Here is an 18,582-nt window from a genome sequence, read left to right as displayed (position 1 = left end):
AACTGAGATAAAAATAAAAATAGTTAAAGAAAAATAAAAATTAGGATCTATGTAAATCATAGACCCTGGATACAAATTAAGACTACTTAACTTAATAAAAGTTTTTTCGAGCTTTCTTCGGCCTAAAATCACCAATTACATCGGAAAAGTCAAGATTCGTGGCCAATTCATTCTCAGTTGCCCTTGTGGAGGCCCGTGGGGTTGGTCTACATCATCAGTAGTCTATGGACAGCGCGCGCCTCTACGTGGTCGCGACTCTGAGGTATTACTCAATGGGGGCCATGGTGTTGGTCTACGTCATCAGCAGTCTATGGACAGCGCGCCTCTACGTGGTCGCGACTCTGAGGGATAACTCAGTGGGGGCCGTGGTGTTGAGTCTACGTCATCAGCAGTCTATGGGAGACGTGCCTCTTCGTGGTCGCGACTCTGAGGGATCGTACCCACCTCGCTTCTTGAGGTGGTCCTCGATCATGACGGAGCTGATCATGAAGACGTTGCCCACGCTGCCCACCACGGCCAGGCTGGCCAGCAGCAGCAGGCGCGCCAGGCGGCTCCAGCCGTCCGACGAGCCGAACGGCATGGGGGAGACCGAGTGCGGCTCCAGGGCCACCGAGGCGAACAGACTGGTGTTGGCGGACATCCCGGGCGGCGGTCCCTGCGGGCAGAGTGCAGTGCACCCCCTCTTTCTCTCTCTTTCTCTCTCTCTCTCTCTCCTCTCTTTCTCTCCATCTCTCTCTCTCCCTCTCTCCTCTTTCTCCCTCCTCTCTCTCCTCTTTCTCCCTCCTCTCTCTCTCACTCTCTCTCCCTCTCTCCCTCCTCTCTCTCTCTCCCTCTCTCCTCTTTCTACCTCCTCTCTCTCTCCCTCTCTCTCTTTCACTCTCTCTCCCTCTCTCCTCTTTCTACCTCCTCTCTCTCTCCCTCTCTCTCTTTCACTCTCTCTCCCTCTCTCTCTCTTTCACTCTCTCTCCCTCTCTCTCTTTCACTCTCTCTCCCTCTCTCTCTTTCACTCTCTCTCCCTCTCTCTCTTTCACTCTCTCTCCCTCTCTCCTCTTTCTACCTCCTCTCTCTCTCCCTCTCTCTCTTTCACTCTCTCTCCCTCTCTCCTCTTTCTACCTCCTCTCTCTCTCCCTCTCTCTCTTTCACTCTCTCTCTCCCTCTCTCTCTTTCACTCTCTCTCCCTCTCTCTCTCTTTCACTCTCTCTCCCTCTCTCTCTTTCACTCTCTCTCCCTCTCTCTCTTTCACTCTCTCTCCCTCTCTCTCTTTCACTCTCTCTCCCTCTCTCTCTTTCACTCTCTCTCCCTCTCTCTCTTTCACTCTCTCTCCCTCTCTCTCTTTCACTCTCTCTCCCTCTCTCTCTTTCACTCTCTCTCCCTCTCTCTCTTTCACTCTCTCTCCCTCTCTCTCCCTCTCTCTCTCCCTCTATCTCTCTCCTCTTTCTCCCTCTCTCTCTCCCTCTCTCCACTTTCTCCCTCCTCTCTCTCTCCCTCTCTCTCTTTCACTCTCTCTCCCTCTCTCTCTCTTTCACTCTCTCTCCCTCTCTCCCTCCTCTCTCTCTCACTCTCTCTCCTCTTTCTCCCTCCTCTCTCTCTCTCTCACTCTCTACCCCTCTCTCTCTCTTTCACTCTCTCTCCCTCTCTCTCTCACTCTCTCCCTCTCTCTCTCCCTCTATCTCTCTCCTCTTTCTCCCTCCTCTCCCTCTCTCTCTCCCTCCTCTCTCTCTCTCTCCCTCTCTCTCTCTCTCTCTCCCTCTCTCTCCTTTTCTCCCTCCTTTCTCCCTCCACTCCCTCTCCCTCTCTCTCCTCTTTCTCCCTTCTCTCTCCTCTCTCTCACTCTCTCCCTCTCTCTCTCCCTCTATCTCTCTCCTCTTTCTCCCTCCTCTCCCTCTCTCTCTCCCTCTCTCCACTTTCTCCCTCCTCTCTCTCTCACTCTCTCTCCCTCTCTCTCATCTTTCTCTATATCTCTCTCTATCTCTCTCTCGCGACACCAGGCCCAGCCCAAATCAAGATCCATCACTGGAGACCTGCAAATTTCGCGGGTTCAATAACCTCCAGCATGGACTCCAAATTCCTCTACACACTCGGGGCAAATGCCACCTGTTCGTCGGCTTGCTGACTTGTGAGTCGTCTGGACCGAGTGTCTGTGATTCGACACTTCTTTGAGCGAGGGTCTCTAATTAGCCCTCATTACTCCAGATTAACAGTGAACCAATTGCAGAAGCAGCGCTAAGGTATAATTATTTGAATTTTAGCATAACACGAAATGAATCCGCGAATTTTGCAGGTCTCTAGCCATTACATATTCAATAAAATAAATAATATTAAAAGTACAAACAAATTAAATACCAATAACAAAAAAACAGGGGGGAGGGGGGGGGGGTGTTTGTCTACAAAGTCGGTTTACGAACGATAATTTTACGTGATAACGTCATAAGAAAACATTGATGAAAAAAATTGCGTACTTTTTTTTAATTTTCAAATATTATTTTTAATGGTTTTTTTGCAAATTTAAATTTAAATATTTATGTTTAAATATAGTAATCACGCCACAATTAGTTAAAAAAAAACGCCTTAAACCAGTTTGATATTATAGAAGATTTTCTCGCACGGTGGTTGGCCCGGTTCTAGCACGCTCGGCTCAGGCGGAACGTGACGATTTTTCGTGCGTGCAGCCGGCGTTCATAGATTTATAAGACGTCACGTCAAAAAAGAATCTTATTAATAAAATGCTACATAATAATTAACATCGAAGAATGACTTAAAGAACTAGTAAAAACATATTCAGACCCACAAGCTGATATTTTTAATTAAATTATTTAATTTTTTTTTAATTTTGAAGAGAAACTTCTTTGCTGATGGGGGCTACGATTTTCTAGCGTTAAGATAATTCTGATCCAATGAGGGGGGGAATAGTCAGGTGCGTGGTGGGGAAACCAGCAGAGGAGGAGAGTGTATCAGCGGCGACGCCACTCCAACGGAAGTACTAGTGGTCATTTTTTAAGTGAATAATATATGCCAGATATTTCACGACTAAAAATTATTCTTAAATAAAAAAATTGGTTGTCTGTAAAGTCGGTTTACGGACGATAGTTTAACGTGACGACAAAACATTGATGAAATAATTGCATACTTTTATGAATAAAATTGAATCATTTTAATTTTAATAATAAAAGTATAAATACTTTAAATTATACTAGTAATCAGATTTTTAAAATGCAAGAATAATTAACCTTTATTGCCGAAATTGTTGTTGTAATAAGCAATGAAAACCACATTAACTTTTCACTTCACTTTATAAACATTCGACGAAACAGTTTACGTGTAGATGACTTGTAATTAATTTTAAAAACTGGCGTTTAGCTATAAAGTTTAAATATAATTATGAACAAGTTTTCATATAAATAAGATGTAATCAAATATCTATCATCAATTATATGAAATCCCATAATTTTTTAGTCAATTGTAACATAACATAGTATTACCGCACTCGCCGACAGCGTAACGGAACACAGCGTAACGGAACAATTAGCGTAACGGGACACAGCGTAACGGAACAATGAGCGTAACGGGAGACAGCGTAACGGAACAATGTGCGTAACGGGACACTTTCGTGCGTGCAGCCGGCGTTCATCTATTTATTAGACGTTGTCACGTCAAAACAATTATTAATTAAATTTTTTCTCTTTATTATGCGAAGGTAAATAAATATTAAGTATATCTTCAGACGTGGCTTACAAAGAACACGAAAATATGACTGTCTGAAATTAATCGCGGGGGGAAATATGAATAAACATGTATGCTAATTAATTGTAAAAGATTACCAAGCCATTTCAGGAGAAATATAAAAGTCGCTAAGTTATGATTAGGAAGGTTTTTTTTTTTTTTTTTAGTTTGCTGGTTTATCGCAGTAAAAGACGTAAAAGGTGGGTTTATTTCACCCGCGGTCAAATTCTGCTGCGCTTCACATGTGGATACTAGCACGGAGGTGGGAGAGATAAAACAGAACGCAATAGAAAACCGGACAGTAAAAGTCGACGGAAACGAACAGAGATAAAAAGTTTCCCCCAATCGTAAAACGACATTTATTTTTGTTTCGCGCGGGCCCCCTGCGGCTTGTCCGTACATGCTCTCCCGCTGAACAAATCTGTAATGCAAGTTGCGTCCCACACTACCGGCAGGCGTTTAAGGTAAACGTGAACTGCCATCAGGATAGATAATATATTATTAAAGTGAAACCGGAGAAAAACGACCGAACTGTAAGTATTGGTGGTTAAATGTTTACACAGTGTAATTTACCTCCACGGCAACGTCCGCTGTGTTTTCCAGTTCCCCGTGGGATAACGTCAGTTCACAGGGATGAAAACCACAACGACAACCCGAACATTTCCGAGGTTTACCGAAGTAAAAGGTTAGGTTATGTTAGGTTCGGTCAGTCTAATAAATAATAATTATTTATATATACTGTTTTTCGGGAGGGTAGGTTAGGCTAAATAATCGTAACTAAAACGAATGGTTGGTTAGGTTAATTCAGCATTATTTATAATACTCCATGACCGTAAAGTATATACATCCTTGGAACGTAATGGTTTTTTCACGAGCGTTCGGAAAACTTCGGAGAACTTTGGAACTGTTCGGGTGTGGCTCTCATCGCTGGTAACTGTAGGATTGGTAGTCAGCGATGCTAACCGCACGGCCACGAGGCAGGTTTGCCATCTCCGTGCGTGAAAAATCCTTCTGCTCAATAACAGCGTCCCATAGGACAACCCAAAGAATAACGATATAAACAGAATGTCCATCAAAGAATGTCCCAGTCTCAATGGTATGTTATGACATTTTAATTTAGGCCATTTACAACCAAATCGTTTATCACATTGAAGGTAAACTAACCTAGTTTCTCTTACAAATGTAACATGTGCACCTTTAGTTATAAGGCACACATAACCTGAAGTCAAATTCTTCCTACACTTTGGTTCACAAGTCCGGAGTAATGGAAGCTATGCCTCTTCAATCCTGTGTCTCAACTCTGGAAAATCATTAAGTAGACGAGGAACGTAGACACGATCTAAAAAAAACATAGCGTTATGTTTATGTGAATGTTGAGGCCAGAGTAAAAGAGCTCTATCGTCTCGATCATTACGACTAATCCAACGGTCAGGGACTTAGTCGTTCAACCACTCTCGTGCAAAGAGATTCCATTTGGGAGAGGCTCCATCCTGTTGCCAAGTAAAATTTGCAGGTTCACCCTCTACTAATTACGCCCAGGTTTCGCCATTTTGCGTAGGTGGCGCTGCAAGCGAGAAAACAACAAAGTAGTACTCACGCATGTGCTTATATAAAACTGTTTTAAGTTACTCTTTGATTGTGACGTTGAATCAACACACTAAAACTCTTACAGTTGATACTATTAAAATTTATAAATGGAACATTCTTTTGTGGGCATACTGTACTTTGAATTTGAAAGCCATCCGAAGGAATATCGATGAGTCGGATGCGATCCGTGTGAAGCCGGGTAACACAGCTATATATAGCGTGTCATCATTAGTCTGCACTTTGCATTTTAATGGGCATTCACTCTCTCTCTTTCCAATGCACGATTTCTGTCTTTAGCGCTGTCCTTGTTGCGCTGTTGCCAGATATACGCCATAGAACACAACAGTTTTAAACACAACTTTGTAACGTAACCAGCTGCAGTACCCGGCGTTGCCCGGGCTGAACACAGGGTGATGTATTGTCCGCGAGTTAAAGCAAAATATGACAGTGTGGTGGACATAGAGAAATGACACACAACTACTGTTTGTGTGTCTATGACCTATGATTTTCTGTTCACCCATGGTGATCGGTTGAACGGTTTAGAAGTTGATGCGCTGCAGTGCCATCTAGCGGCAAGTTACAAAAAAGAAATGGACAGCATGAAAACCTTCTCCACGATAAACACTTCAATGTGACAATTTTAATGGCTATCGGTCAAACGGTTTCGGAGTTTATAAACGTCATACATTCCAACATACAATTATATATGTATATATATGTATATATATCTGATATTATTTTTTTTATTTCCAAGTCAACCTATTTGAAAGATGCCATCTTGCATTCAACTGCTTTTGTCAACATTTTTTTACATCATTTAATGTATATAATTTTTATCTTTTGAGCAAAGCACGTGATTTTATGACATGCCTTGTTATTAACAATGACTGACAATCATAAAAATTGTTTCTGCTGTGAAATAATAACTTAAGTGTTTAACACTGGATTTCTAAAACTGTAATAATACTGTAAATATATACTATTTTACGGCCTAAGAAAGATAAAAAAAATAATATAAGTACCAAACCTTGTTAATTTTAAAGATGGTGTACAAAATAGAAATTTGTTTAATGTTTTCAAGCCGGGTAGTATCAACCTGGCAACAGTTATTCCCCTTTACTCTGTACTGAAAACTAAGCGTGGGACACACTATAGTTCGTTTATAAAGCCTTGGTTGTAAAAATACGTTTAATACTATCTGGCACTGATTAGGAGTTAAACGCACGCCAAACGAATTCAAGATAACGGGGCAGCTATAGATTTACGTACACATTTTAATCATGGAAAGTGGTAACTAAAACCTGCTGCGAATGTAAAAAAGTACGTGCGATTTGAGTTCGCTGAGTGCTTGCAAAGGCATCGTGATAAATAAAACACGCGAACCGCTTCCGAAACAGAGCTTATTTTAACACCTTCCAACTGAGCGGCCGGGGGGGGTGGGTTAAATTTACTGCTGACTCTCTTGCGAGCGAAACAATTGCCGCGCACAAAACAACGCAAGATGGGACTTTCAGGTGCAATAAACACACAACTGAAACAAAAACAAAACATGACGTAACAAAACATGAGCTTGTTGAGAGTGATTCGAAGTGACTTGAGATTTATTTTCTGTTTTGGCTACCAGCTCGTTCATTCAGAACGCAACGCAATAAATCCTCACGACCAAATATATAAGCGGTTGTAAATAATATTTTGTGTGTTGGAAAAAAAAAAAAAAAGTAAGCGAGTCTTTCAGTTCGGTAACAAGCAAATTCACGTGTTCTCGTGTTTCAAACACACTTGTAATACGAAACTCAGACACGTAGTTTAACGTAGAATCCTTTTAAAATAATGCCGAGCGTGATAAATATCCGCCAATTGTGTGTCTCAACTGCATTTCTGGACGCGAATCACACAAAGTTTCCGCACCCGCCGCTAGAATTCGTTGCCGGAGCAGCCACGTTGACCATCGAATCATTCGATTTGAAGAACGAAATTTTAAACAGTATAATGAAACGGCTCCGGTAAAAGCGAAAAAGACTTAAAAAAAATACTAAACCCCGGGTTTGGACCTAATTTTCGACCAGGAATTTTTTTTAAAATACTGCCCGTCTTGTTAAATTTCATTTAAGAGTTAATACTATGAAGTATTCCTTTGGCTTTGCGAACTTTGGTTCGCGTTATCCGCCACAGATGGCAGCACCGTGGTTACACATTTCCGTTCCATGCGACTTCCGTTCCATTCACGGAAATTACTCCCACCAAATGCCGTATACCGAGAGCTAAGATGTTACACATGAAAAAATGTCGACCGTAATTCTAAAGGAAAAGCCTCATTTCCCAGAAATGAAAATGAAATTAGTGTGTACGTTTGGCTAGTTTATGTTATCTACTTAAAAAAAAAGGGGGCCAAATTTAAAATCATTTGAAAGGTTTGTTACGAATTAACTATTTAAAATATAGCTAACCTAACCCAACCAACCATTCTCAAAAAATTAAGAGTATTTGTGACATACAAACCAAACCTAATCACTCATTGTGGGGCCCGCCTAGTCAGAGGTGTATCTGTGTCGGTTGTGGAATTTTTTTAGTCTGATTTTCCCCATTCCATCATGTATATTTTATCGTGTATTTTTATCCTGTGTGCTATGGTATCCCTTGTATTTTTATTCATGACATGTTCTGCAGGAAGAGACAATGGAAGCGTCTATGGCATTGCAGCAGTGTGTATGTGCGTGTTTATTGTCTAATGATGTTATGGTTTTTATTGACTTACTACGCCATTTTTAATCTACTTCCGAAAATTAAATAATTTATGGAAACTGAAAAACTGTGTTGGTGAGGCGGGACGATAAATGCGACTCTTGCTGGTGCTTCCAGTGTGGTATCGCCTCTAAGCGCAAGGCTGTAGACCAATAATATAACTATAGTGCGTAGCTTGTATTTTTTTTCCACTGCAAATAAAAGTTATTTAATGGTTTTGAGAACTTTAAAGGCCAAATTATATTTCAATCTTTGCATAAATTGATAGCACGCAAACTGTTTTTATTATACAAATTTACATTAACCGTTTGTGTGTGTACTTTGTCGTAAAAAAACCCTTAGAATATCTTTTACAACTAAATAAATTAAGTTTTCACAAAAACCCTGGAAACTTCATGTTTGTATGCTTTTAGATGAAAACATAATCTTCACCGATTTACAAGTGATGTACCAAAAATAAATATCTCTGCTACAAAAGACTTATACAAACATTTGATTGAATGTTGTATTTTACACGATTACATTCTATTTATTCATACAGATTTTGAAATATAAAATTACCTATAAGTTTCTAAAATCCAATGTAGGGACTTAAATTTTTTATAGACAATTGACTAAGCCTATAACATGAATTTAATTTAAGTCGTGAGAAAAATCATGAAACTATAAAAGTAAAATGGTTTAAGAAACTATCCTACCATATCAAGTTATTTTTTTGTAATTGTAACAAAAATACCCATGTAAAATTACAAATATTTGTAAATTTGTACATTTACATGAAGCAACTGTATATCACTACAAAAATATTTTTATAGTCATACTGCGACGTTTTGCCCGGGCATTTTTGCTTTGTGTTTCCATAGTACCTCCTCTAGTTAAAACGTATTTGTAAACCATTCTCTGAATAGCTTTCCATTATTAACCGCGAACATAATAACCATAATAAAACAAAACAATTTCCTATTGTGGAATATTCGATTATCTTTTTAATTGTTTTAAAAAACTTTTGTTTGTATAAAACTTCAACCAACGTTTAAAATTATGTGCCAATTTTCGTAAGCGCGACAAGAAAATATCCAGTATTGTTCCCAAAAAAAAGTATTTCATACATGCAAAAATCTACTTAATAAAACTCTTAACTATGACTGACAGACAACGTTTATAAGCAAGGAATTTTGCACATTAGTTCCTCATATAACTAAGTTAGACACTAAGAAAGATTTTTGAAAGTTTCTATGTAAGTTTTGTCATTTTTGATGTTTGGAACATGGAAATTGGTTTTCATGATTCTGTTTATAAATAAAAGTTAGTCGCATAAGCGTTTTTGCTAATTTATCACAAATGAGAATCAAAATATTTTTGTAGAAATAGTATGCCTTTAGTTACAGACAAATCACAACTCCCAAGGGGATAGCGGGGGCCTTAAAGATTAACAATTTCCCGTCTTTCAAATGTCTAATGATGCGTAAAGTCCGGGAAGCACCGGGTACTTCAGATAGTAACTTCAGCTAGTAACTTCAGCTAGTAACTTCAGCTAGTAACTTCAGCTAGTGACTTCAGCTAGTGACTTCAGCTAGTGACTTCAGCTAGTGACTTCAGCTAGTGACTTCAGCTAGTGACTTCAGCTAGTGACTTCAGCTAGTGACTTCAGCTAGTGACTTCAGCTAGTGACTTCAGCTAGTGACTTCAGCTAGTGACTTCAGCTAGTGACTTCAGCTAGTGACTTCAGCTAGTGACTTCAGCTAGTGACTTCAGCTAGTGACTTCAGCTAGTGACTTCAGCTAGTGACTTCAGCTAGTGACTTCAGCTAGTGACTTCAGCTAGTGACTTCAGCTAGTGACTTCAGCTAGTGACTTCAGCTAGTGACTTCAGCTAGTGACTTCAGCTAGTGACTTCAGCTAGTGACTTCAGCTAGTAACTTCAGCTAGTAACTATAGAAATATGTTGCACAGCTTTGCAATATTTTCCTTGTAGTATTAAAAAAATATTCCTTGGCAAATTGTACCCAAAGGAACTTTTTTTTTCTGCAAAAGTACAATTTTTTTTAGTGAAACTTCTTTGCCAAGGAGGCTACAATTTTCGAGCGTTACGAAAATTCCGATCACATGAGGGGAATAGTAAGGTACGTGGTGGGGGAAACCGGTAGAGGAAAAGACGGCAGGGGAGAGGTAGAAATGAAGCAGCATACTTGTACACTTGCACAACCGCATAATTTAGAGCTCACATACTTGCATGTATTTTTTTTAATCTGCGACATCAGCCAAAGATGTTCCCTATGCCTAATTTAATTATATATGTGAACATTTATTAAGCACCGGCCAAAAGACTCAGTCCAAAAAAGGCTGGCGGTATATAAATATAAAACAAATACAAAAAACATAAACATGTTAAAAAATAATAAAAAACGAACATATTAGATGTGAAGTGTAGACGTGAATTTCCAAACAATGATACACAACAGTTTGAAAATACTACTACTAAAATAAAAAAATAAAAACTTAACACAAAGGATATTCACTATTAAATTCACGTTCAAGATACATGTACTCACAAGATATTATAATAATTTATAAGTAAGAAGTTTCACTTCTGTGGCGTATGAACTCCCATGCAAGAATTTCTTTTTTGACGTGACAACGTCTAATACATCGATGAACGCCAGGCTACACGCACGAAAAAGTGTCCCGTTACGCACATTGTTCCGTTACGCTGTGTCCCGTTACGCTCATTGCACGCTTGCGCCGCATCTATCTCTTCCACTAGACTGTCTATAAAGTGAAGTGAAAAGTTGATGTGGTTTTCGTTGCTTATTACAACAACAATTTCGGCAATAAAAGGTTAATTATTCATGCATTTTAAAAAATCTGATTACTAGTATAATTTCAAGTATTTATCGTTTTATTATTAAAATAAAAATGATTCAATTTTATTCATAAAGTATGCAATAATTTCATTAATGTTTTGTTATGACGTTGTCACGTTAAACTATCGTCCGTAAACCGACTTTACAAACAACCATTTTTTTGACGTGACGTCTAATAAATCGATGAACGCTGGCTGCACGCACGAAAAAGTGTTCCGTTGCGCACATTGTTCCGTTACGATGTGTCCCGTTACGCACATTGTCCCGTTACTATGTGTCCCGTTACGCTCATTGTACGCTTGCGCCGCATCTATCTCTCTTCCACTCGATTGGAACAACCATCGATTTAATTTTTTCGAGGCACATTAATCTTGAAACACTCCCATTCGTTTCCTACTTTTCCTATCATCGTCCTATCCTTAACAGGATAACACAGATTGGAAGAAGTTAAATAGCAAACATGTATAAAAGTTATAGTTATAATAATCTCTTCGTTAGAGTAATAAACATATTTGAATTAATGAGTGCAAATAAAAGTAAATTTATCGATTAAATAGTAGATTTAATTTCACTCCTTCTTTGTATCCATACAAATGGTGATAATTCAATAAAAATGATTCAATTTTATACATAAAAGTATTCAATCATTTCATCAATGTTTTGTTATGCGACGTTGTCACGTTAAACTATCGTCCGTAAACCGACTTTACAGACAACCAATTTTTTTTTTCTTCTTTCCCGTGTTACTTGACACTCGGGCTTCAAGTCAGGAAGTAGAAGTCTCTCGCAAGAGGCGACGCTTCGAGCGACGCTAATGGAGTCGTCACGACCAGGAGGGTTGTTTATTCCCGTCGATGGGGACGAAGACTCCAGGCGCCGCTAATGGCTGTTAGGCAACCCCCCTTCTCTCTCCCCCCCACCAACCCCCTCGCAAACCAATCTTACAAGAAGTCCTGCCACCCGTTGGAGGAGCGAGTAGTCTCTCGTTTCCCCGACCGAAGCGAAAAACTTCTTCACGGCCGGCAGGGAAGCGAGTTGTAGGCATACTCGCGATGATTCAGACCGGTTTTCAAAGATACACAAAAAAAAAAAAAAATTGGTTGTCTGTAAAGTCGGTTTACGGACGATAGTTTAACGTGACAACGTCATAACAAAACATTGATGAAATGATTGCATACTTTTTATGAATAAAATGTAATCATATTTATTGAATTATCACTATTTTGTATGGATAAAAAGAAGGAGTGAAAATGAAATCTACAATTTAATTGATAAATTTACTTTTATTTGCACTCGTTAATTCAAATATGTTTATTATTTTAACTATAACTTTTATACATGTTTGCTATTTAACTTCTTCCAATCTGTGTTATTCTGTTAAGGATAGGACGATGATAGGAAAAGTAGGAAACGAATGGGAGTGTTTCAAGTTTAATGTGCGTCGAAAAAGTCAAATCGATGGTTGTTCCAATCGAGTGGAAGAGAGATAGATGCGGCGCAAGCGTACAATGAGCGTAACGGGTATAATCGTAACGGGACAATTGCGTTACGGGACACTTTTTCGTGCGTGCAGCCGGCGTTCATCGATTTATTAGACGTTGCCACGTCAAAATATTAAATATATATTTATAGAGAATAACAATATAATGTACACATTTTTCCCCCTAAAATTCAAATTATAGAATTAATAATAATAATAATAGAAGTAACTATTATTAATATTAATAATAGAATTAAGAAAATAAAAATATAATTTTGAAATAAGAAATACTAACTTTGTAAAATATAATTGTGTAACATAAAAAAAAATATTATTTGATAAAAATCAGAGATTTTTTTCCGCAATTTTTACGAAAAAAATATCATGACACAACAAATTTGTTTTATCACGTTAGTAAAATAACTCCTAAATTACTATAAAATACGCATTGCATAGTAATTGTAGGTATTAAATAAATAAATAATGATGTTCTTAATTTTTAGGTTATATTGCTTCAGAGACTCCGTTTTCTGCGTTATTCAAACTATATATCTATATGAGAATATTAATATATTTTATACTCACTTTTTACTGCACAGTAATCGTATACTTAAGATTTAAAATAAAAATTGAACAAAAACCAAATTTGTACAGATACAGTGTTATCGTCAACACGTCACGTGACCATGTCGATGACGACTTACACGAATTTACTCCCTATCCAAACATTCCTACGGAAGTTTTCACTTCAAAATTAGGTGTTGAATATGCTACGCCTGTATCCCTAACAGTATTCCTAATGCCAACAGGACATGCCCTAACCCTTATTTTTAGGGAAAGGATTTCGCTGTGTCATCTGTTGCCCAAATTCCGCGCATGCGCAGAGCATTCTCTCTTTTCTTTTCTTTTTTGACGTGAATACGTCTTTAAAATTACTTCCATAGTGGAAGGCAATTAAAAAAAAGAATGATAACAAAATCGGGGGATACACTTTGGTGTTGCAGCTACATATCTATCACCTCCATCCAAAATTTAATTACACCACTGGATAGCTAAAGGATCAAAGAATTCGCTACGCTAAGTGAGGACTGTGACGTATCGCGCGCGGTGGAGGGGGAAGCGCCGCCATTTTGAGGTCATTTTGCTGCGTTTCGAGATTTACGTTTGGTATAACTTTTGACTCGGAGAAGCTACGACGTTCGTTTGAGTCAAAATCTATCGATTGAATATATAATCATTAGCGTAAAATAGTTACAGTGAATCTATATGGTCTTAAAATAAAAAATGGCGTAATTTATATAGAAAATATTACCTGTTACGTAAACGTATTCACGTACAACACACGGCCCCATAACACAACCGCACCTTTTTTTTCAGCCAGGGAACCATATGATCGATTTTTGTTTTTAGCGGAACCCAAACTCCTTCAAAGAAAGTTATTTGTAAATAATTGTGACTGCTTTACATGACATTCGTCCTTATTCACATAACCCCAAGGTTACGCAGAACACACCTTTTAGGAACCTCTGCGATAGCGATGTCTTCCGGGGATCTAGATCCGTCGTAGAATGTGCCTAAGAACCGTGTGTACAGAATAATACAGTGACCGCTACGGGTTGCTGTCATAACTTAGAAACAAACAACTTAGAAACACATAACTTAGAAACACACAAGATAGAATCTTCTAAATTATGCCAGTTCTAAGTTGTGTGTTTCTAAGTTATGATAGTTATAAGTTATGTGGTTCGGCGTTGCGTGTTTCTAAGTAACATATTTCTAAGTTATGACAATTCTAAGTTGCGATAGTTATAAGTTATGACTTTCTAAGTTACAAAGTTTCTAAGTTGCGTGATTCTGCGTTGTGTGTTTCTAAGTTATGATCGTATAACTTATGACAGTTCTAAGTTACGTGGATTTTTTTTCGAGGTTTCTAAGTTATGACTGTTCTAAGTTGTGTGTTTCTAAGTTGTGTGTGGTTCGCAGCCGCTACCACTAGATTCGACGAGAAATCTCCACTTGTCCTAACAATAAAAATGTTCAGTCACATCTACTGTTGGTGCCGCCTAACTTTCCAGTCGAGGAATCTAGTCGTCGATTGGCCACACTATATTGTATCTAGTTTTTTTTTTTAATATGAATTTTCAGCTGGGAGTTCTTGTTGGTTATGTGAACTAAAACCCGAAGGTTTCTTAACAAAAAAAATTGGTGCATACAAGATAAATAACTGATTTTTTTGTTAGGAACCGACGAATGTAAACGCAGCTCTTTACGAATATTATTAATTTCAACTTCATGAACGTTGTCTAGTTGTCTAGCCAATGAGAGTAGAGTGAGATGCCATTTTGGCGGGCCTAGAGAACTGTTTATAACGTTCTACAGTATTGTGGCTAGTAATTGTTGAGATACTGCAATGTTCGTGTGCATGTAATTCAATGCTTTAAAAAATGAAATTATTGCTATTATTTCTTGTAAAAGGTCATTAGCAATTAATGTAAATATTAATAATAATTTGTCGTGGGTAGAATGGCAAATAATAAAAAAAATTCACAGAACCCAAATCAAATTCTATGTTGGAAAACTGTATTCATTCAAAATTGCTGGTCAGATGTCGTGGGATAATCATGTGGTGGTATTTATTTTCTGACACTGCCTACATATTATGTCGGATGCATCGCGAAATTTCAATTGGCAGTAAAGATTTTTAATTTTGCACCGATTTCGCACAGGTCATATGCACAGTCGCGCGCTAGGGGCCTGCTTATGTCTTAATTATGAACCAATCTTGAGGGTGTCTCTGTGGCGTTAGATGGATAAGGAGGGGGACGGAAAGTGGAGCAACCGCATCCATGGCAACCTGTTGGACTAGGGGAGGGGGGGGGGACTTTCTGGGAGGGGAAGGAGGGGTAGCTTGGCGAGGTTGGTGGAAGGGAGGGAGGGGGGCGGAACAAGTCGAGACCAGTCGAGACCTGTCGAGACATGGTGAGGGAAGCCCTCTTTTCACAGACGACAGAGCCAAACGTCAGATCGTGCATCTTCGGTTTTTTTTTAATGTTCATTTTAACTCATGATAACTAATGGTCAGTTAGGTTAGGTTAGCTACATTATAAATACTTTTAAAACATTGTGGACGGTTGATTTGGCTAGGATAGCTACATTAAAGATACTGTGAAATCATGTAAACGGTTTCCTAGCATGAACTTCGGGGAACTTCGGGTGTGGCTCTCTCGTCTGTGAACTGAAGGCTTTCCGACGCGGTGACGGCGCGGTATCGCCGTACTATCGATCAATCGATCCGTCTGCCGCGGCCGTCGACAAAGGCGAGCCACACCACTCCACTTCCAGGGTTAAGGAGTGTTGAAGGCGTGATCGGGCGGGTGAAGGGGGGAAGGGTGGGGGAAAGAGGTAGGTCATCCACACAGGCCAATGTCACAGCTGTTGCTAGCGAACGAAACTTAAAGGGCGGAGATCAGAGATCTGTTATCGTACCCCATATATTTTTTTTGACATGACAACGTATAATAAATCGATGAACGCCGGCTGCACGCACGAAAAAGTGTCCCGTTACGCACATTGTTCCGTTACGCTGTCGGCGAGTGCAGTAATAATAGGTTATGTTAGAATTGACTAGAAAATTATGGTGATTCATATAATTGATGATAGTTATTTGATGACATATTATTTATATGAAAACTTGTTCATAATTAAATTTAAACTTTATAGCTAAACGCCAGTTTTTAAAATTAATTACAAGTCATCTACACGTGAACTGTTTCGTCGACTGGTTATAAAGTGAAGTGAAAAGTTAATGTGGTTTTCATTGCTTATTACAACCATAATTTCGGCAATAAAGGTTAATTATTCTTGCATTTTAAAAAATTGTTTTCTAGTATTTTTTCAAGAATTTATTCTTTTATTATTAAAATAAAAATGATTCAATTTTATTAATAAAAGTATGCAATCATTTCATCAATGTTTTGTTATGACGTTGTCACGTTAAAATATCGTCCGTAAACCGACTTTACAGTCAACCAATTTTTTTTGCAATGGAATGAACATAATTTTTTTTTTAAATTTGTACATTTACATGAAAACGACTGTACCACTTCAAAAAAAGTTTTCACAGTAATATTGTGGTAGTCCCAGTACCTCTAAAATAGTTAAAATATATTTGGAAACCGTTCACTCTGTATAGCTTTCCAGTATTAACTGCGCACATTAATAAGCATAATAAAAGAAAATAAAGCCCAACTGCAGAATATTAGATTACCTTCCAATGTTTGAAAAAAAAAATGCTTGAATGAAACTTCAATTTAAATATAAAATTATGCGCTAATTATCGTAAGAAATACTCAATGTTATCTCGAAAAGATGTATATTTAATGTATGCAAAAATAGACATAGCCATGTGATGTACAAAGTTACAATATCTTTCTGATTGCTTGGCAACTGGTTTCCAGAGGAATATTATGTAAAAGTATAACAAATTGGTTGCGGTAAAGTTGGTTTACGGACGATAGTTTAACGTGACAACGTCATAACAAAACATTGATGAAATGATTGCATAGTTTTATGAATAAAATTGAATCATTTTTATTGAATTATCACTATGTTGTATGGATACAAAGAAGGAGTGAAATGAGATCTAGAATTTAATTGATAAATTTACTTTTATTTGCACTCATTAATTCAAATATGTTTATTACTTTAACAAAGAGATTATTTTAACTATAACTTTTATACATGTTTGCTATTTAACTTCTTACAATCTGTTTTATTCTGTTAAGGATAGGACGATGATAAGAAAAGTAGGAAACGAATGGGAGTGTTTCAAGTTTAATGTGCCTCGAAAAAGTCAAATCGATGGTTGTTCCAATCGAGTGGAAGAGAGATAGATGCGGCGCAAGCGTACAATGAGCGTAACGGGACAATGAGAAATCCTTTTTCGTGCGTGCAGCCGGCGTTCATCGATTTATTAGACGTTGTCACGTCGAAAAGTATAAATTATCTATCTTTGTAGGTAGTCTTTCTTCGAAACTTACCTAAAATATGCAAGCTTTGTTGGATGTCGTGTGTTCGTTAAGTACGTAACGGTGAGAAACATTTCATATTTAATCGCATGTTCGCAATAACGTGATATTTTACTGTCGCATCGCTGCTATTGTGCTATTGTGGCTCCAGCTTTATAAGCGAAACGCTAAAAATTCAAAACCTCATTCCGTCTTACACATAAAGTTTAAACCTTTCAGTCTGTTCGTCAACTCAAGTGCACAATTTACACCTTAACGATACATTGGTCGATTAATTTTTGAATGTGTGGGTCATGGTGTAGCCTACATTCCAGAAGACATCTATATTTAGGATTATGAAATAGAAATGTCATTTCAATTTATATTACAATATAAAAATGATATACTAATATGTATTACAATAAGAGCTTAAGATAAAAAAAATTAAATATCTTAGGAAACGACAAAGCTTAACAGCTACAAAATCCTGTAAAAAAATTTCAGGAAATTTCAAGAACTTTTATTTGAGTTTTTAATTTTTTTACTATCGTAATGACTATTTATATTTATAATAAGTAAAATTAAACTTTAGTAAATGTAATGTGAAACAGATGTTACTATTCGCAGTAACGTACCGACATTTCAGGCCAAAATATTTTTCAGCAATAATTTCCACATTCTTTAAGCATACATACAGGTCCAAACAAGTGAGGCGTCAAAATGTGAAAGGTTGTAAAAAAAAATCTGCTGCAATTTAAATCTTCGTGACTTCCGAAAACAATTATGTTTGGTTTCGGAACTTTTTGACGACTTTCTTGACCAATCCGACCGTTTCTTTACTTTCTCGTAACTCTCTTTGATTATCGTGACTTCGAGAGGGGTAATCCAAGACGTCAGGGTCAGGCAGCGAATAAAACGGGTCGTTACCACAACGCCGAAATACCACAACGCCGAACGTACAATAACGCCGAATACCGTAACGCCGAATGCCAAATTGACCGCAACGCCGACAGCTAGAAAACTGCTGTGTACCACAACGCCGAAATACAGTAACGCCGAAAAATGTTGCTGCGGGGAAGGGGGGGGGGGCACAGGAGCAAAATGAAAAACAACTGAATGAATTTGTGTGGTAACCTTACCTAACCTAACCTTTGTGGCAGTCCTGCGATGACATTTTTCGGCGT

General features: G+C 38.0%; 1 protein-coding gene across 1 annotated transcript in view; it reads right to left on the bottom strand.

Annotated features, from left to right (window-relative positions):
* LOC134541380 (melatonin receptor type 1B-A-like) overlaps positions 1 to 18,582 on the bottom strand; it is a 119,744-nt gene that overhangs the window by 20,782 nt on the left and 80,380 nt on the right. The window contains exon 2 of the mRNA XM_063384804.1: positions 445 to 655. Within this exon, the coding sequence (XP_063240874.1) occupies positions 445 to 640 (196 nt within the window). The 5' untranslated portion in view covers positions 641 to 655. The remainder of the gene's footprint in view (positions 1 to 444; positions 656 to 18,582) is intronic.

This window comes from Bacillus rossius, chromosome 18, assembly GCF_032445375.1.
Source record: "Bacillus rossius redtenbacheri isolate Brsri chromosome 18, Brsri_v3, whole genome shotgun sequence".
Classification (NCBI taxonomy): Eukaryota; Metazoa; Arthropoda; class Insecta; order Phasmatodea; family Bacillidae; genus Bacillus; species Bacillus rossius.
This window is presented reverse-complemented; position numbering and strand designations above follow the sequence as displayed.